Here is a 22227-nt window from a genome sequence, read left to right as displayed (position 1 = left end):
AGGAAAGAGAGGACGCATGCGGATTGTACGGATGGCACAGGGGAGAGGACGGAGAAGGACGAAGAAGGGAAGAAGGAAGAGGCGAAAAGAAAGAGGAGAGAAGATGGAAAGAAGGAAAAAGAAGGAGAGATTAAAAAGAAGGTGGAAGAACGTGGAGGAGCAGAGAAGAGGGAGAAGGGGACAGTGGGACGAGAAGGAGTGGAAGGAGTGGAAGAGGGAAGGGGGACAGTGACGGAGAAGGAGGGAGGAGTGGATGTGGGAGGGGGGGGAGATGGGGGGAAGGAGTGGGGGGACAGCCTGCCAGGCTTCCTCGAGGTCGAAATGAGGGATTTGGTGGAGGGGTTAGTGGGGATGGGACGTTGTGTCTCCCCGCTACCTCCTTCACCAAAGAAGAAAGGGATAAAGAGGGGGAGCTTGGCAGGAAGTGAGAGGGAGGGGGGTGTGGAGGGGGAGGGGGGGGTTAAGAGAGTGGCGGGGGGGGGAGGGGAGGGTAATTTGTCCTCCCGGTTTGCCTCAGCCCCTTGCATTTTAGTGGATGACTCCAGTGAGGGGTCGGTGGGTTGTTTGCTAGAGGGATCCCAACTCCTGTTTGGGGAGATGGGGTCCCCTATATGCAGCCCCGAGGCAAACAGGGAGGGGCTGATGGTGGGTGGGGAGGGAGGACCCAACACACTGCCTGGATCATGGGTTGGGATGGAGGACGGGGGGGCGTCAGGAGAGGAGAGGACGTCCCCGCCGGTGGAGATGGACCAGGGGAGCATCGGGTGAGTCTCCTGGTTTTTCTTTGGGTTTTGGGGTTTTTATTTGTTGTAAATAATTAAATGAATAGTTCTGTTTCTTTTTTTAGTCTAAATGTTAGGGGGTTAAGGGATAATGTTAAAAGGAGGGCGGTTTTTTGTTATTTAGAGGGTGTGGGGTTTGATTTCTGTTTTTTACAGGAGGCTCACCTGAGGGATGGTGGGGATGTGTGTAGATTTAAGAGGGAGTGGGATAAGGGGGAATCTTTTTGGGGCATAGGAGGGGTGCACTCAACAGGAGTAGGGATTTTGTGTGGGCATAGAGAGGTTAAAATAGAGAACACTTTTGTAATAATGCAGGGTAGAGTTTTGGGGATAGATGTTAAGTTTAGAGAAGCTAGATATAGGTTAATTGGGGTGTATGGGCCACAGGTGGCGGCAGACAGGAGGGAGATGGTGGACTGTCTGGCGCCCCTGTGTGTTACAAACAGGCACTTGGTGATAGGAGGAGACTTTAATATAGATTTAGGGTTAGGCGGTGATAGCAGTGCAGGTGCCATCTCTGGGCTAATGGCTTGCCATGGTCTGGTTGATGGTGGCCTGCACACTACTCCGGCAATGGTCGGTCCTACATGGCGCAACTCCAGGGGGGTTGCGCGGAGGCTCGACTACATTTTTGTATCCAGGTCTTTGGGTCAGTTGTCTGGGCGGCTGTTGCCTGTTTTCTTCACGGATCACGACGGGGTGTTCCTGCAGGTGGGGTCGCCAGTCTGCCTCTTCGGTAGGGGGTACTGGAAGTTAGATCGGGATATACTGGAGGAGCAGGCTTTCGTTGATGCATTTTTTTGTTTCTTTCGGAGGCTTGACGGCCTCCGGTCCATGTGCGAGGGGGTGTTAGAGTGGTGGGATTTAGTCAAGGGGAGGATAAGGGCTTTTATAATAGGATATTGTAGAAGGAAAAAAAGGGAGGAAAGGAGGGAGGTGGATCGTATCCAAAGGTTAATTGAACTCGAGTACGAGGCAGGCAACCTCGGCGGGTCGATTGACTGGGAGAGATTCGCAGCCCTAAAGGCGCAGCTCAGGGAGCTGCAGGAGCAGAGGGCTCGAGCTTTCCTGGAGCGTGCGCATAGTGGCTTTCTAGAACATAATGAGACTTGTTCCGCTATGTTCTTTAAGTCGGTTAGGGCCAGACAGAGTAGGAAGGTAATGAAGGGAGTTAGGGAAGAAAATGGTAGTATAGTAAGTAAACCAGAGGAAATGGTCAGGGTGACAACTGATCATTTCCAAGGTTTATTTAAGGAAAGGGAAATAGATGTAGAGCAGGGAAACGTGTTTTTAGAACACTTGTCCCGGCGGTTGCCAGAGGACATTAGAGACGTGATGGAGGCCCAGATCTCACTAGAAGAGGTTGAGAGCGCTCTTAGGAGGATGGGAAAAGGGAAGGTGCCTGGGATGGATGGGTTGCCGGCTGAATTTTACCTCAAGTTTTGGGGTATACTTGGACCAGTGGTTCTCGAAGTCTTGAAGGCCATCCTTGAGACGGGGGTCCCGGGGGGATCAATGGCTGTTGGTGTGCTGTCACTTCTTTATAAGAAGGGGGAAGCAACTGACCTTGGCAACTGGCGGCCATTGACCATGCTGTGCGTAGATTACAAGATTCTTGCAAAGGTTTTAGCAGACCGGTTGCGCACAGCCCTTCCCTACGTCGTCCACGAGGATCAGACGTGCAGGGTAGAGGGCCGCTCTATAAGATGGAGCCTACAGTTGATCAGGGATTCCATCGCTTGGGTTGAAGATAGAGGGCTGCCTTTAATGGTAGCAGCGCTAGATCAGGCGAAAGCTTTTGATCGCGTGAATAGATCTTTTCTATTCAGGGTGTTAGGTAGATTAGGATTTGGGGAGAAGTTTATAGGATGGATCCGTACTTTATATGTCGGAGCGGGGTGTCGAGTTAGTGTAAATAGTCACTTAGGTGACGTTTTTGACCTCTCGTCTGGGGTCAGGCAGGGATGCCCACTCTCGGCTCTCCTCTTCGTTCTGTACATGGAGCCTCTGGGGGCTGCCATTAGGGCAGACACAGTGGTGGAAGGCTTGTTGATCCCTGGAAGCGGTGGGCTGCGTGTTAAGATGACGCAGTACGCCGACGACACTTCCTTGCTGTTGTGCAAGGACTCGTGCCTGACGAGGTCCCTTGCCATCTTTGGGGATTTCACCCGAGCGTCGGGAGCAGTTCTGAACCATGCAAAGTCTTCCGTCAAGTTTTTCGGAAGATGGCGCGGTAGAACGGATGTGCCTGGGGGGTTATCTCTCTGTGAAGGGGCCCTGAGGATTCTCGGGGTTCATTTTGAGACCTCCGGCTCAGCGACGCTAAACTGGAACATGCGTATCGCAGTGGTACAGAGGAAGCTAGCAATGTGGAAGGCTAGGTATTTGTCTTTTATGGGCAAAGTCCTGGTCCTAAAGGTGGATGTGTTGCCGTCTCTTTTGTATGTGGCGTACATCTATCCATTGCCGGCTTGTCTGAGGAGGCCTCTAGTGAGGCTTGTGTTTCAGTTTATGTGGAGTGGCAGGTGCGAGTGGGTCGCCAGGGCACGCATGATCTGTCCCATCGGGGAGGGAGGTAGGGGGGTACCACATTTCCCCCTCAAGCTGGACGCCATTTTTGTTTCTTTCTTGTTGACGGAGCTTGCTCGTCCGGTTATACACCCGTCCGGTTACCTCCTGCGGGTGTTCTTCTCGTATAAGGCGAGAAGCGTAATGGTGTGGTCTAACGCGGGTCCTCGGGCGGAACAGCTGCCGTGGCATTTTGGCCATGCGGCCAAGTGGCTGCGTGCGCACCCCGAGGTTGAAGTTGCCCGAGTAGGTTTAGACCACAGGCACCTGTACGAGGAGGTCAGGCAGGTAGGGAGTCCTGCGCCTGTAGCGGGCATCTCGTCAGTGGTCTGGGAGGGAGTGCAGGCGCGGGGCCTGGACAACAGGCTCAAGGACCTGAATTGGTTGGGCCTCCATAAGTGCTTGCCGGTACGTGCCATCTTGTACCGGTATAGTTTGGTGCAATCCCCCACCTGTCCAAGATCCTCTTGTGGCAGGGAGGAGACTGTGCGCCATGCCTTTTGGGACTGTGCCTTTGCCGGACTAGTCTGGGCTAGGGCACGGGTAATGCTAGGTGTGGTTAGGAGTGATTTTGTTGTGACATGGGCTAGGCTAGAGAGAGGCGTAGGGAGAGCAAAGGGAACGGATAGGGACAGATTTCTGCTCTGGCTTCTCATGAGTCTCTTTAAAAAGGGACTGTGGGAAGCCAGGCAGAATTTAGTCAAGACAGGGAGAGATTGGGGGGTGGAAGGGATAGTGAGAAGGGTGGAAGGTGATTTGAGGGGGAAGATGAAGAGGGAGGAGAGGAAGTGGGGGAAGCATGCGGCACGGGAGAGGTGGAAAGGGGGTTTAGGGCTGGGAGTGTTAGAGTGAGTTTGGTAAGGGGATAGATTAGGGAAGGGGAGATAGGGAAAGGGTTAGGTATTGGTTAGGTATGACGGGGAGGGACGATGCTCCCCTGAGGTTTGTTTTTGTTTGATGTTTTTGTAAATAGAATTAATTAAGAATGAATGAGAATTATGATTTTGTAATAGTATGAATGGTATTGATTGTAATAAATTATTTTAACCACCACCTTTTTGGTTAAAAGATGTTTTCATTTCAGGTTGAAGCTTCTTTCTGAAGAGAGCTTATTTTTTTAAATGAATCAATACAAGCAAACAAGATCGGTTCCGGGGATTGGTATGGCAAATACCTTACGATTTGCCTGCACTGAAAAGGAGATGGAGCCGTGGAGTAGAGAGACATTTGGAAGGACTATTTTGATGGGATGCCTCAGGATAGAGGTGAAGGAAGTGCTCTGCCTTCAAGGGAACCCGAATGAGAAGGCTTTCGATGTGGCGTTTCACAAAGAAGAAAAACACGACGAAGTAATGAAGATGGCAAAGGAAGCGGAGAAAACGGGACCCCTGTGCCATTATGCGGTGACCAGCCTGGCGAAGAACGACTTCAGGGTGGTCACCGTAACCATGTACAATTCGCATGTGAAAGATGAAGAGGTGAGGGCCTTTCTGGGGAGGTACATGGACAATGTCTCCTCAGCGAGGTACCTCAGGGACTCCCTGGGTTTCTGGAACGGGAGAAGAGGGTTCCAGGCGTTACTCAGGGAGTCCCCGAAGAGTGTGGATGGCTACCTCCATCCTCCGGCGATGTTCTCCCTGGGGGCTGACAGGGGAACACTCTACTATGCCCGTCAGCCCCCGTTCTGCAGGCGTTGTATGGCCTACGGCCATATCCTGGCCTCGTGCAGTGCCAAGAGGTGTCGATTTTGTGGGTCGGAAGAGCACGAGGCCAAGGAATGTGACGAGCCCAAGGCTTGCCACGGGTGTGGCTCAAGAGCACACCTGTGGCGTGATTGCCCGGCTCGTCACAGGTCATACGCGTCTGCAGCTGGGGGGGGAGCGGGGGATGGGGGGAGGAAAGAGAGGACGCATGCGGATTGTACGGATGGCACAGGGGAAAGGACGGAGAAGGACAAAGAAGGGAAGAAGGAAGAGGCGAAAAGAAAGAGGAGAGAAGATGGAAAGAAGGAAAAAGAAGGAGAGATTAAAAAGAAGATGGAAGAACGTGGAGGAGCAGAGAAGAGGGAGAAAGGGACAGTGGTACGAGAAGGAGTGGAAGAGGGAAGGGGGACAGTGACGGAGAAGGAGGGAGGAGTGGATGTGGGAGGGGATGGGGGGTTTGAGTGGGGGGACAGCCTGCCAGGCTTCCTCGAGGTCGAAATGAGGGATTTGGTGGAGGGGTTAGTGGGGATGGGACGTTGTGTCTCCCCGCTACCTCCTTCACCAAAGAAGAAAGGGATAAAGAGGGGGAGCTTGGCAGGAAGTGAGAGGGAGGGGGGTGTGGAGGGGGGGGGGGGGGGTTAAGAGAGTGGCGGGGGGGGAGGGGAGGGTAATTTGTCCTCCCGGTTTGCCTCAGCCCCTTGCATTTTAGTGGATGACTCCAGTGAGGGGTCGGTGGGTTGTTTGCTAGAGGGATCCCAACTCCTGTTTGGGGAGATGGGGTCCCCTATATGCAGCCCCGAGGCAAACAGGGAGGGGGGGATGGTGGGTGGGGAGGGAGGACCCAACACACTGCCTGGATTATGGGTTGGGATGGAGGACGGGGGGGCGTCAGGAGAGGAGAGGACGTCCCCGCCGGTGGAGATGGACCAGGGGAGCATCGGGTGAGTCTCCTGGTTTTTCTTTGGGTTTTGGGTTTTTTATTTGTTGTAAATAATTAAATGAATAGTTCTGTTTCTTTTTTTAGTCTAAATGTTAGGGGGTTAAGGGATAATGTTAAAAGGAGGGCGGTTTTTTGTTATTTAGAGGGTGTGGGGTTTGATTTCTGTTTTTTACAGGAGGCTCACCTGAGGGATGGTGGGGATGTGTGTAGATTTAAGAGGGAGTGGGATAAGGGGGAATCTTTTTGGTGCACTCAACAGGAGTAGGGATTTTGTGTGGGCATAGAGAGGTTAAAATAGAGAACACTTTTGTAATAATGCAGGGTAGAGTTTTGGGGATAGATGTTAAGTTTAGAGAAGCTAGATATAGGTTAATTGGGGTGTATGGGCCACAGGTGGCGGCAGACAGGAGGGAGATGGTGGACTGTCTGGCGCCCCTGTGTGTTACAAACAGGCACTTGGTGATAGGAGGAGACTTTAATATAGATTTAGGGTTAGGCGGTGATAGCAGTGCAGGTGCCATCTCTGGGCTAATGGCTTGCCATGGTCTGGTTGATGGTGGCCTGCACACTACTCCGGCAATGGTCGGTCCTACATGGCGCAACTCCAGGGGGGTTGCGCGGAGGCTCGACTACATTTTTGTATCCAGGTCTTTGGGTCAGTTGTCTGGGCGGCTGTTGCCTGTTTTCTTCACGGATCACGACGGGGTGTTCCTGCAGGTGGGGTCGCCAGTCTGCCTCTTCGGTAGGGGGTACTGGAAGTTAGATCGGGATATACTGGAGGAGCAGGCTTTCGTTGATGCATTTTTTTGTTTCTTTCGGAGGCTTGACGGCCTCCGGTCCATGTGCGAGGGGGTGTTAGAGTGGTGGGATTTAGTCAAGGGGAGGATAAGGGCTTTTATAATAGGATATTGTAGAAGGAAAAAAAGGGAGGAAAGGAGGGAGGTGGATCGTATCCAAAGGTTAATTGAACTCGAGTACGAGGCAGGCAACCTCGGCGGGTCGATTGACTGGGAGAGATTCGCAGCCCTAAAGGCGCAGCTCAGGGAGCTGCAGGAGCAGAAGGCTCGAGCTTTCCTGGAGCGTGCGCATAGTGGCTTTCTAGAACATAATGAGACTTGTTCCGCTATGTTCTTTAAGTCGGTTAGGGCCAGACAGAGTAGGAAGGTAATGAAGGGAGTTAGGGAAGAAAATGGTAGTATAGTAAGTAAACCAGAGGAAATGGTCAGGGTGACAACTGATCATTTCCAAGGTTTATTTAAGGAAAGGGAAATAGATGTAGAGCAGGGAAACGTGTTTTTAGAACACTTGTCCCGGCGGTTGCCAGAGGACATTAGAGACGTGATGGAGGCCCAGATCTCACTAGAAGAGGTTGAGAGCGCTCTTAGGAGGATGGGAAAAGGGAAGGTGCCTGGGATGGATGGACTGCCGGCTGAGTTTTTACCTCAAGTTTTGGGGTATACTTGGACCAGTGGTTCTCGAAGTCTTGAAGGCCATCCTTGAGACGGGGGTCCCGGTGTGATCAATGGCTGTTGGTGTGCTGTCACTTCTTTATAAGAAGGGGGAAGCAACTGACCTTGGCAACTGGCGGCCAATGACCATGCTGTGCGTAGATTACAAGATTCTTGCAAAGGTTTTAGCAGACCGGTTGCGCACAGCCTTCCCTACATCGTCCACAAGGATCAGACGTGCGGGGTAGAGGGCCGCTCTATAAGATGGAACCTACAGTTGATCAGGGATTCCATCGCTTGGGTTGAAGATAGAGGGCTGCCTTTAATGGTAGCAGCGCTAGATCCGGCGAAAGCTTTTGATCGCGTTAATAGATCTTTTCTATTCAGGGTGTTAGGTAGATTAGGATTTGGGGAGAAGTTTATAGGATGGATCCGTACTTTATATGTCGGAGCGGGGTGTCGAGTTAGTGTAAATAGTCACTTAGGTGACGTTTTTGACCTCTCGTCTGGGGTCAGGCAGGGATGCCCACTCTCGGCTCTCCTCTTCGTTCTGTACATGGAGCCTCTGGGGGCTGCCATTAGGGCAGACACAGGGGTGGAAGGCTTGTTGATCCCTGGAAGCGGTGGGCTGCGTGTTAAGATGACGCAGTACGCCGACGACACTTCCTTGCTGTTGTGCAAGGACTCGTGCCTGACAAGGTCCCTTGACATCTTTGGGGATTTCACCCGAGCGTCGGGAGCAGTTCTGAACCATGCAAAGTCTTCCGTCAAGTTTTTCGGAAGATGGCGCGGTAGAACGGATGTGCCTGGGGGGTTATCTCTCTGTGAAGGGGCCCTGAGGATTCTCGGGGTTCATTTTGAGACCTCCGGCTCAGCGACGCTAAACTGGAACATGCGTATCGCAGTGGTACAGAGGAAGCTAGCAATGTGGAAGGCTAGGTATTTGTCTTTTATGGGCAAAGTCCTGGTCCTAAAGGTGGATGTGTTGCCGTCTCTTTTGTATGTGGCATACATCTATCCATTGCCGGCTTGTCTGAGGAGGCCTCTAGTGAGGCTTGTGTTTCAGTTTATGTGGAGTGGCAGGTGCGAGTGGGTCGCCAGGGCACGCATGATCTGTCCCATCGGGGAGGGAGGTAGGGGGGTACCACATTTCCCCCTCAAACTGGACGCCATTTTTGTTTCTTTCTTGTTGACGGAGCTTGCTCGTCCGGTTATACACCCGTCCGGTTACCTCCTGCGGGTGTTCTTCTCGTATAAGGCGAGAAGCGTAATGGTGTGGTCTAACGCGGGTCCTCGGGCGGAACAGCTGCCGTGGCATTTTGGCCATGCGGCCAAGTGGCTGCGTGCGCACCCCGAGGTTGAAGTTGCCCGAGTAGGTTTAGACCACAGGCACCTGTACGAGGAGGTCAGGCAGGCAGGGAGTCCTGCGCCTGTAGCGGGCATCTCGTCAGTGGTCTGGGAGGGAGTGCAGGCGCGGGGCCTGGACAATAGGCTCAAGGACCTGAATTGGTTGGGCCTCCATAAGTGCTTGCCGGTACGTGCCATCTTGTACCGGTATAGTTTGGTGCAATCCCCCACCTGTCCAAGATCCTCTTGTGGCAGGGAGGAGACTGTGCGCCATGCCTTTTGGGACTGTGCCTTTGCCGGACTAGTCTGGGCTAGGGCACGGGTAATGCTAGGTGTGGTTAGGAGTGATTTTGTTGTGACATGGGCTAGGCTAGAGAGAGGCGTAGGGAGAGCAAAGGGAACGGATAGGGACAGGTTTCTGCTCTGGCTTCTCATGAGTCTCTTTAAAAAGGGACTGTGGGAAGCCAGGCAGAATTTAGTCAAGACAGGGAGAGATTGGGGGGGTGGAAGGGATAGTGAGAAGGGTGGAAGGTGATTTGAGGGGGAAGATGAAGAGGGAGGAGAGGAAGTGGGGGAAACATGCGGCACGGGAGAGGTGGAAAGGGGGTTTAGGGCTGGGAGTGTTAGAGTGAGTTTGGTAAGGGGATAGATTAGGGAAGGGGAGATAGGGAAAGGGTTAGGTATTGGTTAGGTATGACGGGGAGGGACGATGCTCCCCTGAGGTTTGTTTTTGTTTGATGTTTTTGTAAATACAATTAATTAAGAATGAATGAGAATTATGATTTTGTAATAGTATGAATGGTATTGATTGTAATAAATTATTTTAACCACCTTATTTTTTTTGTTTGCTTCCTGTTTTTAAGTTTGGTGTGGGTTTTTATTTTGTCTGCTTCTTGGGCAGATTTAGTGGGTCTCATGGGGGGTGTCTTTTATGTCCCAGTTGTTGTTACTAGTGAACTTTCAGTGGACACCCCCATAGTGTTTTTCAGAACCCCTACTAAAACCCCACCTGTTTAGTTGTGGTTGTTGTCAGTGACTCTTTATTAGTTCCCTCTTCTATTTAAGGGACATTTCTGGTTTTCGTTCTGGGGAACGTAACAACAAACAAGGTAGTAAAACAAGCTTATATTTTGGGTTGGATATTGCATCCAATTGTTAATATTTTAATCAATAGCATTTCTTGAGGATGCTCATTAGTCTTTCAGTTGTTAATCTTCTGTTTCTAATCCTCATGTTTGTGTGCTCAATATTTCTGTTTATTTTTCATAATTTTTTCATTGTGTTGCATCCATGTCTGAAATGTGCTGTATAAATAAAGCTTGTTAAATTTGAACATATTGCAAAACAAATAACCCAATGACCGACCAATCAACAGACTCTTGCTAAACCAATTTACAAATATGTGCAAAAGCAACACGTATCTTTGTCCATCTTATTATGAGAAACAGTATAAATTCAGTATTTCTCCCACTGTCAAAATAGTGCATGGTTCGTAAGTTTAGTGTCACTTTTCAACCAACCCAGTGCATTTTTTTAAATCAACAATACGTCAAACGATTCAACTACTGAACTAAAACAATCAAATTGATCAAACAGATCAATCCCACTTTTTAAGCCTGCTGGAGTGGTAAACCACCCCCTGCTCTACCAGGGACTTGAGGTGGTCTCCCACAGCTCTGCTTATGTCATGTTCTGTGGCCATGCTGTTCCATTTCTTGACTGCCCCTGCAACCCAGAAACACAGTTAGTTATATTATATAAAACACCCAAAGTAATGGATATGGAGCATCTATGGCCTCAGTTACACCTGGCACCTAAATGTGACTTCTGTCATCCGATCACTCCAACCTGCATTAGGTTCAGATCTACCAGGATGGGCCTTTGATGCAGTCAGGCTACTGAATATGCATAAGCAATATAAAGAAATGGTGTGAATGAGTGGGGAAAAGTACATTTGACACATATGACCATAATATCAAAGAACAAATGTGTGTGCCTGAGGGGAAATTAACTTTCATACAGCAAAAAGGGTTGAGAAATTGCACCAATATCAGTGGACAATTTGCACAAATGTAAATCAACATAGATGATGGAACATATTCCTTTTTGCTTCTGTGATAAACCACTAAGGGGGCATAAATATTTACCATCTAAACCATGTGTGACCTCTCCCCTCTCTGGCTGTAGAAGTGTTCTTCCTAACCAGTCCCTCAACAGCTCTCTGACTGAGCGCCACCCTCACTGGGTCTTCAGAGGAGAGGAAGACTGAGGATCAGTGGTGATTTTAGCATGTAAGTCTTGGTGGGGGAAAAAAACAAACATGTGGGATGCATGTCTGCAAAGCCACTACACAAAACAACACTGAACAATACATTAATTGCACTATAACGGTGACAAACGGTGCCCACAAACCGTTAGGGCCTACATAAAGCTGTCCAAACAGCAGTCCCAACATTTTACCACTGCTACACCTGATTATAAGTAGAGCCTTGTCTGGCAGCAAAACATTGCATTCAGCCTCAATTACTGCTTTTAAAATAACATAGCTGATTTGGCTAACTTGCTTAAACACGTGGTTTCTAATGACAATTGAGATGTACAAACTATGGCATAAGGGGACGACGAGGGGATAAGAGGCAATCCGTAATTTTGATTTAGATATTCATGGGCGAGCTAGGACGGACGTAGTCAATATAACTATTTGTTTAGCACTTTTGAAATGTACAGTGACAGAATTCAGAACATGGGCCATTCCTCCCTGTACACCAAGTCAGAACCGTATGATAAATAAAAGGGGCATATAAGCAGACAATGAAAGCTCTTACAATATTAAATGATTACATTTCTCTAAAACAGGTTATAGGCTACATGTGCACCACCAAGTCAGAACAGTAGGCGAAATTAAGAGGGGAAAATATAATTATTATGGTGAGAAACATGGGCTACTAATAGCTTACTACAAAAGATTCACTTAGTATTACTTTCTTAGCTACAGTATACATATCTCCCTGGCATATTACATAACTTATGCAGCAGCATGCAAGATATTTTTGGATTCACTGTGTTGTTCTGTGCTCACTTGAACAGGAAGTTGTCCTTCGTGGGCAAATGCTGTCATCAACGTCTGTCATTTTCTGGATTTATGGTGATTTCAAGACAACTGGGAACTCAGGGTTAAAAAACAAGGTTGGATCCTGATGATGTCAGTGATCTTCAGTTTGTAGCTCTAGAAAGAGGCCCGAGTTCCGGATGTACAATTCCGAGTTGGATGACTGTTCAAAACGTATTTTCCCAGTCAGAGCTTGTTTTTTCCCCGAGTTCCCAGTTGTCTTGAACTCACTGAAGTCAAGTTTTCATAGTTCCGAGTTAACAGTTGTTTTGAGTGTGGCACAAATAATGCTTAATTGACAATTCATTCAAATTGGGTTTGATTCACACCCTGCCAGTGTGCCTGGGGGACATTGGGTTTGATTCAGACCCTGCCAGTGTACCAGGTGGACATTCGGTTTGATTCAGACCCTGCCAGCATGGGCAGAAATGTATTCCAATGTCAGTAACTTATAACCACAGAACCACCCCCAGACCTTTCATGCATGACTAAAAATACCTAAGTATTAGATTTACTGCCATGGTCTAGTATATCACCGTGTATGTCACCGTCTCAGAGACCATTCACAATGCTGGATGAGGTACGAGTAAAACATTACATATTATTTCCTAACCATTCACAATGCTGGCTTAGGTACGAGTAAAACATGACATATTATTTCTTAATCATTCACAATGCTGGCTGAGGTACGAGTAAAACATAACATATTATTTCCTAACCATTCACAATGCTGGTTGAGGTACGAGTAAAACATGACATATTATAGACCTACAAGGTGTTTGCCTACGGAGCAGAAAGGTGAACTGCCCCTCTCTACCTTCAGGCTCAAATCCAACGCCCCGACCGAGTAGTTTATAGTTTGGGTTCTGACGAAGTACGACAGTTGAACTAAACTCATGAGACAATGTATATTCTTCAATAATCAATGGGTACATATAATTAATTTATGAGTGGACAAAATATGACAAAGTTGTTTTTGTTTTTTTAGGCGGTGCAGACAGCGTGTGACGTATAATCTAGTGGACGGGACACTTCAACAATAACAGCTCGTCCGACACATCAGCAGCTAGTGAACCAATATAGCCGAACGATTCAAGCTCTTTAGACTGTTTCGGTTGGTATTAGTCACCGTGTTTTAAGCCCACTTCTTTCGTATCTACCAGTTGCCCCATTTGATTTAATATTTACGTTGTTGTTGGTAGTCAGCTACATCAGCTGTCTCGTTAATTTAGCACTAGCCGCTAATTCTGGCTAGCTAGCATCCCGACCATGAGCTCCCTAAACTACTCACTCGTTAAAGAAGAGGAGGTCTGCTGGACGGAGAAAGAAGCTCTGGGGCTGAACATTGTCGTGAAAGAGGAGAAAGAAGAGGAGGATGTCACAGTAAAAATAGAAGAAGAGAGTGAGGAGGAGGGAGCGATAACTGTCATATTGAAAGAGGAGGAAGAAGAGGAGGAGAGAGGTCAGATAAACACCATTACGTACTAATCTCAATAACGGTCACAAACTCTGCAGTTGTTGAACTGATGTGTGGTTTTAAAACGGCATTATGCACTTCCTACATTCATTTATATATACCAATGACATGTATTGTTGAACAAAGTAACTTATAAATGCTAAGTTCAACTGTCGCACCCCCATAAATCCAAAATAGGGTGTTTTACTCCTATGTTTGTAAACAATGTGGAAACAAACACTGTAGCCTATATCCTAAAAACAGAGTAAAACTATAATGTTGGATGGATGGATGGTCGGTCCTTGGATCCACAGTGGTTACGTTTCTCAGGCCACATCCCTCATCCTATTACCGAAACAGTTGTGGGTTGCCCACTTCGGTCAACATTGATTCTGATTTAAATGTAAAAAGCATGGCTGTCCTGTCGTGGAATCGCCCCATGACTAAGAAAAACCATGAATGATGAGTGAGAAAGCTGGGGGTGTTTGATCTTTGTGCCTCTAACTTTGTCACTCATCATGAATTCATTCATGATTATCCATAAGCATCATGGTAGTGTTCAGAAACATCTTCTATTCTGACTGAAAATAAAAGTAACTTCAAAATGACCGTTCATTCAGTTCCTATGGGCAAAACACAACCTGCAAGTGCATGCAACATGTTTGTATTCACAAGCTTAAGGTTTGACTATTTTTCCAAAGACGTATGACTTCTCCAAATGGGGAGACTAGCTACATAAAGTGCTATCATTGTTGTTTTTCAATGTTGGAGTTTGCTCTCGCTGTCTGCTGCTGGTGAAGAGACGTCAGATTCTCGTCTTTCAATCACAGACTCGTAATTAAATTTCCGCTCGTATTCTGGACAAGACACGCCCCCACTGAAGATGAAGTGCTGTGATTGGCTGCTGGTCGATAGCCCTGCCAGACTGCCTTCGAGCGCTTTGCCTGCTGCCCCTGAAATCAGAGCGTGAAACTGACCAGACTGACTTCAGATGGTTTCCCCATCAGCTGGTGAAGATGGAGGACTCAGATAGGACACAGACAATGTCATAATGTTGATATATCCTCTGAGTCCTATTTTCTGTTTTGGTAAACTAGTTACGAGCTGTTATTCAACACTAGGTTACAGAGTGAATGATTCACCAGCTAGCTAGCTAGGAATTAGTTATTCAACGCTAGGTTACAGAGTGAATGAGTCACTAGTTAGCTAGCTAGCTATTTGTTATTCAACCATAAGTTATAGAGTGAATGAGTCGCTAGCTAGGTATTAGTTATTCAACGCTAGGTTATAGAGTGAATGAGTCACTAGCGAGCTAGCTAGGTATTTGTTATTCAACGCTAGGTTACAGAGTGAATGAGTCACTAGCTAGCTAGCTATTTGTTATTCAACGCTAGGTTACAGAGTGAATGAGTCACTAGCCAGCTAGCTATTTGTTATTCAACGCTAGGTTACAGAGTGAATGAGTCGCTAGCTAGCTAGTTATTTCTTAGTCAATGGTAGGTTATAGAGTGAATGAGTCACTAGCTAGCTAGCTAGGTATTTGTTAGTCAACACTAGGCACTAGCTAGGTATTTTTTATTCAACGCTAGGTTACAGAGTCAATGAGTCGCTAGCTATTCAATGCTTCACGGATGGATGACTTGTGTTTTGAAGTGAAGACCTCACCTGATCTACATAGTAGACATGTACCTGGAGAGCTGATCCTAACCTGATCTACATAGTAGACATGTACATAGAGAACTGGTCCTCACCTGAGACCCATATCAAACATCTCCAATCCAAAGTTAAATCTAGAATTGGCTTCCTATTTCGCAACAAAGCATCCTTCACTCATGCTGCCAAACATACCCTTGTAAAACTGACCATCCTACCAATCCTCGACTTTGGCGATGTCATTTACAAAATAGCCTCCAATACCCTACTCATCAAATTGGATGCAGTCTATCACAGTGCAATCCGTTTTGTCACCAAAGCCCCATATACTACCCACCATTGCGACCTGTACGCTCTCGTTGGCTGGCCCTCGCTTCATACTCGTCGCCAAACCCACTGGCTCCATGTCATCTACAAGACCCTGCTAGGTAAAGTCTCCCCTTATCTCAGCTCGCTGGTCACCATAGCATCTCCCACCTGTAGCACACGCTCCAGCAGGTATATCTCTCTAGTCACCCCCAAAACCAATTCTTTCTTTGGCCGCCTCTCCTTCCAGTTCTCTGCTGCCAATGACTGGAACGAACTACAAAAATCTCTAAAACTGGAAACACTTATCTCCCTCACTAGCTTTAAGCACCAACTGTCAGAGCAGCTCACAGATTACTGCACCTGTACATAGCCCACCTATAATTTAGCCCAAACATCTACCTCTTTCCCTACTGTATTTAATTAATTAATTTATTTTGCTCCTTTGCACCCCATTATTTTTATTTCTACTTTGCACATTCTTCCATTGCAAATCTACCATTCCAGTGTTTTACTTGCTATATTGTATTTACTTTGCCACCATGGCCTTTTTTTGCCTTTACCTCCCTTATCTCACCTCATTTGCTCACATCGTATATAGACTTGTTTATACTGTATTATTGACTGTATGTTTGTTTTACTCCATGTGTAACTCTGTGTCGTTGTATGTGTCGAACTGCTTTGCTTTATCTTGGCCAGGTCGCAATTGTATATGAGAACTTGTTCTCAACTTGCCTGCCTGGTTAAATAAAGGTGAAAAAAAATATTTAAAAAATAAACATAGTAAACATGAACCTGGAGGATATACATCGTAGACAGCAGAAGAAAGTCGGACTAAAGCCCTTGACAACCTGGCACACTGTGGTAGTGAGTAAAGCCCTTGACAACTTGGCACACTGTGGTAATGAGTAAAGCCCTTGACAACCTGGCACACTGTGGTAGTGAGTAAAGCCCTTGACAGCCTGGCACATTGTGGTAGTAAATAAAGGCCCTAGAGCATCATGGTAGTTGTAGGCTAAACGTGTTTGACATGAATATATGAGGCTATTTATTCAGATCCATGTCATGTTGACGTCACCATATTATTTTTCTTCCATTTAATAGTTGTTCAAAAGTGGTCTGTTTTGTCTAACTTGTTTTCCCAAGATGAAAGACCCCACAGAAAAGACCCACAGAAAAGACCCACTCCCAACGGACAAATGCTGCACTTCGACCAGAAGCTCCCAGAGCAGTTTATTTAGGGTCAGAGTTGAGATAGCCAGGGATTCCAGAACCCTGTGGGAGCAGAGTCTGTGTAAATACCTCTAAGCATTTATTTCGGCACTAATGGAACATTGTACAGTTGATTGATCCACATAATGAATGTGCAGTATGTATTTCATGATTCATGTGACATTGCAAAATAAATTGATCCAATTACGTTTTTAAATGTCAATGTGTCAATGCTTTGTTAGTTTGATATAATTTATATATATATATATAATTAACATGTTAAATGAAAAATGTGTTTGTTGTATGAGTGGCATTGCTGTCTCAGATCAGTCAATGAATGGCTGTGGTATTGGTGGACAGAATGAAACAGGGCCTACTGCATTTGCTACTATATTCTGCCACTGTTGTGTGCAACTTCAAGGTAGACATTTTTCCTTAGAAAGATGGGATGTTTGGCTTTCATAAGTGTTGGAAGGAACTGCATTTTAGGACTCGTATAAACCAGCTGAGCCAGCGGAGGTGTTGATCTGTGTGTTTATTGCTAAGGGGGAAGAAAGCTATAAAACGCATTGCTCTCCAAAGTAAGTATTTCATAGGCAGAATGCTTATTATAATAGACATGTGTCTGTCGGCAAGGAGAAAATAAATCAGTCTGCCTGACCCCTCTGAGTTTATTAGTGGTCTCTAGTAGGAAGGCTGCAACCATAGAGATGGATAGAGGACTCATCTTTATATCTGTGCCATTATAGAGTCTGTGACCGCATGGACAATTATCCATTTTAAACTAGTCAATTTTCTTCATCATGATTGGCTGATCCCTCCTGATGGTAGGACATGACTCCAACAGGGTCTACCAGGAGGGATCAGCCATTGAAGTTGGAAGTCCCACCCAGTTGCCTACATTAAAATGGTGGAAGCCCTCAATGGCTCTGCCCATGCTAATACGCTCTTTTGGCCACTAGAGGCCTTTATCATTCTCTATGGCATTAACGCACCTAGCAAGCAAGCTATATCATGGAGCCTGGTGCTCTCTTCAGCTAGCCAATCAGGTGTATTATCGAGACTAGCTGTGAGTAACCAATCGCAGCACTTCAGCTTCAGTGGGCGTGTTTTGCGTGGGAAATCAAAATAACACATCACAGACACCCAGCGCCCTGTTACCACGGTAACGGCCCTAATGGCTCCAATACTTTCATTGAACATGGAACACTCACAAAACCTTCTAAAACACTCCAATACTTGTGCTCCTAAATTTATTTGTGCGTTCTTAACTTAGGAGCACATTTACTCCTTGTAATGAATATATTAATGTGCTCCTGAATATAAACTTAGGAGCACATGTACTCCTTGTAATAAATGTCAGTGTAGAGCCATAAACTCAGCAGTTTATCTGTCAGGACAGTGTGGTGGGTAGTGATCAGCAGTTTATCTGTCAGGATAGTGTGGTGGGTAGTGATCAGCAGTTTATCTGTCAGGACAGTGTGGTGGGTAATGATCAGCAGTTTATCTGTCAGGACAGTGTGGTGGGTAGTGATCAGCAGTTTATCTGTCAGGACAGTGTGGTGAGTAGTGATCAGCAGTTTATCTGTCAGGACAGTGTGGTGGGTAATGATCAGCAGTTTATCTGTCAGGACAGTGTGGTGTGTTATGGAGGCACTTTGGTGATTCTTGATGTTCAGTTGTACTACTGTTCATCATTACTATTGTATCTAAATTAATTATTTTAACACATTGGTTAAAAGAGACGGGTCAAAAAAACATTACATGGAGCAAATATCCCACATTACTTCTTACTACTAATACATTTCTGGGTTTAGAAACATTACAAAGCTTATTTGTCTTTTGTGGGGGGTTTTCATCTACCTGCCGCATTGGCTGGTGGACCAAAAACAGACTTAGAAGACAACTGTCAAAGTGTGTAAAAACATTTAACATTCACTCTATTGACTATCTGACGTTGATGTTCACACAGGAGAGAGACTTGACTATCGTGGATCTTCTGGGGAGCCTCAACAACATCATGATGCTGACGACGCAGAGAAGAGTCTCTCCAAATCAGAACACCTCAAGGAACACCAGCGGAAACCCACGGGGAAGAAACCTCACTGCTGCTCTGACTGTGGGAAGAGTTACTCAAGATCAGATTCACTAAAAGTACACCAGAGAATTCACACAGGAGAGAAATCTTACAACTGTGATCAATGTGGAAAGAGATGCTCTTCTTCATCAGAACTTACAATACACCAGAGAATCCATACAGGAGAGAAACCTTATAGCTGCTCTCAGTGTGGAATGAGTTTCTCTCGATCATATTCATTGAAATCACACCTAAGAATTCACACAGGAGAGAAACCATATGGCTGTGATCAATGTGGGAAAAGTTTTGCTACCTCAGCTAACCTGACTGCACACAAGAGAATACACACAGGAGAGAAGCCTTACCACTGCTCTGACTGCGGAATGAGCTTTATCACTTCAAGGGAACTACTCCTACACCAGAGAACACACACAGGAGAGCAACCTTATAGCTGTGATCAATGTGGGAAGAGTTTTACTCAGTCAAACAACCTGATATCACACCAGAGAACACACACAGGACAGAAGCCCTATACCTGTGATCGGTGTGGGAAAAGCTTTACTCAGTCAGGTCACCTGAAATCACACCAGAGAACCCACACAGGAGAGAAACCTTATAGCTGTGATCAGTGCGGGAAGAGATATTCTGATTTAAGAGATCTGAATAAACATAATAACATACATCCAGATTGTGGAATGACTGCCAACACCAGTCCTGGGTAGTAGAACACTGCATCGTGAGGTTTTTATATAGTACTTGCGCAGAGCATTCTATATTGGACATTTAGAAAAAAGTGTGTTTGTGTTGGAGGGGTTGTTATTCACACTCATTATCTTTCCTGATTGAAGTCAACTTTATTTTAATCTTTAGTTTTTCCTCACCACATGGAATGAATGTCAGAATCCTCTCAAATTACACTCCCTAGTGTCTTGGTCACTTCAGGGATTTGGTGAGATACCTGGTCACAGAGGAATGGACGTGTTTCTCAGAACTTCTGATGAGTTGGTGAATTCTGATATTCTGGTTGATTGTGGCTAGTTTCCTGTTTGTTTCTTTGTATTTATCATGCCCCCCCTTCAGTTAATTTAACCTAGTTTATGATCAAATGATTGAAGCTACATGACAGACCCAATACAGTACCCATCCATCCTCCCCAGACTAAGATATTTTACCAGACGTTATAGTATGCCTGCCAACGGGTCCTGGTCGGAGGACGCTACGTGTTGGTGGTATGTCCTGGTCGGACGACGCTACATGTCGATGGTATGCCCTGGTCGGAGTACGATACATGTTGGTGGTATGCACTGGTCGGAGGACACTACGTGTTGGTGGTATGCCCTGGTCAGAGTACGATACATGTTGGTGGTATGCCCTGGTCGGAGGACACTACATGTTGGTGGTATGCCCTGGTCAGAGTACGATACGTGTTGGTGGTATGCCCTGGTCGGAGGACGCTACGTGTTGGTGGTATGCCCTGGTCGGAGGACGCTACATGTTGGGGGTATGCCCTGGTCAAGGATACCGTTCATACATAAATAAATACATTTCATAAATACAGTTCAAAAATAAATAGTTAATAAACAGTTGATACAGTGCCTTTGGAAAGTATTCAGACCCCTTGAATTTTTTCACATTTTGTTACTTACAGCCTCATTCTAAAATGGATTAAATTATGTTGCTTTAGTCAAATCCTTCTACTCAGCACACATGGTGGACTGGTGTGTGTATGTGCTTGTAATTGGTTTGTAAACTTTAAATGTTTCAAATTATCACTTTGAATTTGCTTTAATCAATGTATGTTTCCCTCTATGTACGTTTCATATAATGTTATATAATATTCATTAAATGAAAACAATGGTTGAAAGTGAAACTTTTTTCCCTGAACTGCATTACCCACTCCAGTCAGCAGATGGCGATGTGCATTTTTCAGGCGATGCTGCCTGAGTGTGACGTATGATCTAGTGGACAGGACGCTTCTTCAACAGTAACAGCTAATCGGCCACCTCAGTAGAACCGAGGTAAAGACAGTTTCAGGTTGGATATTTGACGGATATTCGCCTTTAGTTTTCCTGACGTCCACCAACTGCAGTTAGGGACTGTCAACATAGTGACAAATAAAAATGTTCAAATTTCAATAGCTTTTTAACCATTACTCCAAACACGTTCAAAACTGGTTGTAGCTAACCGGATGGCATAGACGCACATTGCACATCCTTTAGTTTGTCCATTTTTTTTTTTATCTCACATGGTTTTACATTAATTTTTCAAAATGTAGAATTTCAATAAAGAATTTCCTTGGTCATGTGACCTACTGACCTCAAACAAGGTTCAGAATGTCCACTGACTATACCTTCATAATGCATACTCTGATTCATATCATGCTATTAGACTTAAATCTGTAAGCTTTGCAGGCCTTCATTTTACATGGGTGTTAAATTATAATTTTTTAAGCAAACAAATGTTCCATCCTCGCAATAACTATCTTTCACATGGACACTGAAAAGATCCGCAAATGGCTGTATGTGGTATGTATCAAGGACAGGAGAGGTGTTCGAACAGAGGTGCTTAAAGGAAGGCGAACAGGTAGGCCTCATGAAAAACAATGTTTCATATGCTCTTTTTAATCATAGTAATAGGCAGTGATTTGTCAGTCACAGTGAGCTTGATATCATGATAGAATCCTTTTCATAGCATCACTTTCATATACTGTACATTAAGACAAATCCTTCTACGCTGAGTATTAGAACTCAGTTTACATAACCTGATAATGCCTTGATATTTGAGTGCATTCACAACAAGCCACCTGCAGACAACTTACAAAATGCAATATTGCATTTTAGGGTTTGTTTTTCTGATGAAAATAGTTATTTGATGCATGGCCTACTATTTCTAACTGGGAAAATAAATTCCTACTATTTCTAACTGGGAAAATAAATTCCTACGTCTTTTGTGAGTAAAATCCTTTTTCCAAAATTGATTTAGGTACATTTTTGTGAAGAGGTATGAGGGTTGTGATATGGGTCATTTAATAGTAAAATAATTTTAAGGGATCAATACATTTCTATATTGCTTCCCCAGTATCTGCATGAACCATCAGGCCAAGTGTTTTTGGTTGACCCTGCTGGGCAGAAAGAAGGAGGAATCGGAACACGCTGCATTCAAATTCAGATCTTAGTTATTCCATTGTACTGGATCTAATACATATTAGCATATTTACATATATTCATAAGTGTAATACTTTTTTATGACATACTGTGAAAAACTCTCTTGGCTGCTGCCTCTGTCACTTTCAGACATGCGCAGAGCAGACTTGAACCACAGGGGTTCTCTGTAAAGAGAGAGTAATCCAAAAGGCACAGACACACCCCTTGACTTTCAATTGGCACCGTTGACCTGTATGTATTCTCTCCTGATTGGCTCTGTGGTGAACAGTCTGGCAGTCTGACTAAAGTGCCAGAGGTATGAGGAGACATCCTCCTTTGTATATATGGGAACAGATATTTCCTAACACTTCGGATCCTATTCTTCGACAGTTAGAAGACACAATGCATCAATGCAAAAAAATAATGTATTACTAATTACTGTCCATGAGTAACCTCAACCTTGTGGGTCTATAGGTGTTTGGG

At 45.7% G+C, this 22227-nt stretch overlaps 1 protein-coding gene across 1 annotated transcript; it reads left to right on the top strand.

Annotated features, from left to right (window-relative positions):
* Nucleotides 1-12925: 12925 nt before the first annotated feature.
* On the top strand, nt 12926-20465 carry LOC139406930 (zinc finger protein 180-like). Its single transcript, XM_071150094.1, has 2 exons — nt 12926-13359; nt 18497-20465. The coding sequence occupies exons 1-2, from the start codon at nt 13167-13169 to the stop codon at nt 19321-19323; spliced, it is 1020 nt and encodes a 339-aa protein (XP_071006195.1). The 5' UTR covers nt 12926-13166; the 3' UTR covers nt 19324-20465.
* The last annotated feature ends 1762 nt before the right edge of the window (nt 20466-22227 follow it).

The sequence above is a fragment of the Oncorhynchus clarkii genome, chromosome 4 (genome assembly GCF_045791955.1).
Source record: "Oncorhynchus clarkii lewisi isolate Uvic-CL-2024 chromosome 4, UVic_Ocla_1.0, whole genome shotgun sequence".
NCBI lineage: Eukaryota > Metazoa > Chordata > Actinopteri > Salmoniformes > Salmonidae > Oncorhynchus > Oncorhynchus clarkii.
Note: the sequence above shows the minus strand (reverse complement) of the source record. Positions and strands in the feature narration are given on the sequence as shown.

Coding starts and splice junctions, on each gene's coding strand:
- LOC139406930 (XM_071150094.1), top strand. CDS start 13,167: ATGAGCTCCCTAAACTACTCACTCGTTAAAGAAGAGGAGGTCTGCTGG. Junction 13,360..18,496: donor GGAAGAAGAGGAGGAGAGAG/GTCAGATAAACA, acceptor ATGTTCACACAG/GAGAGAGACTTGACTATCGT.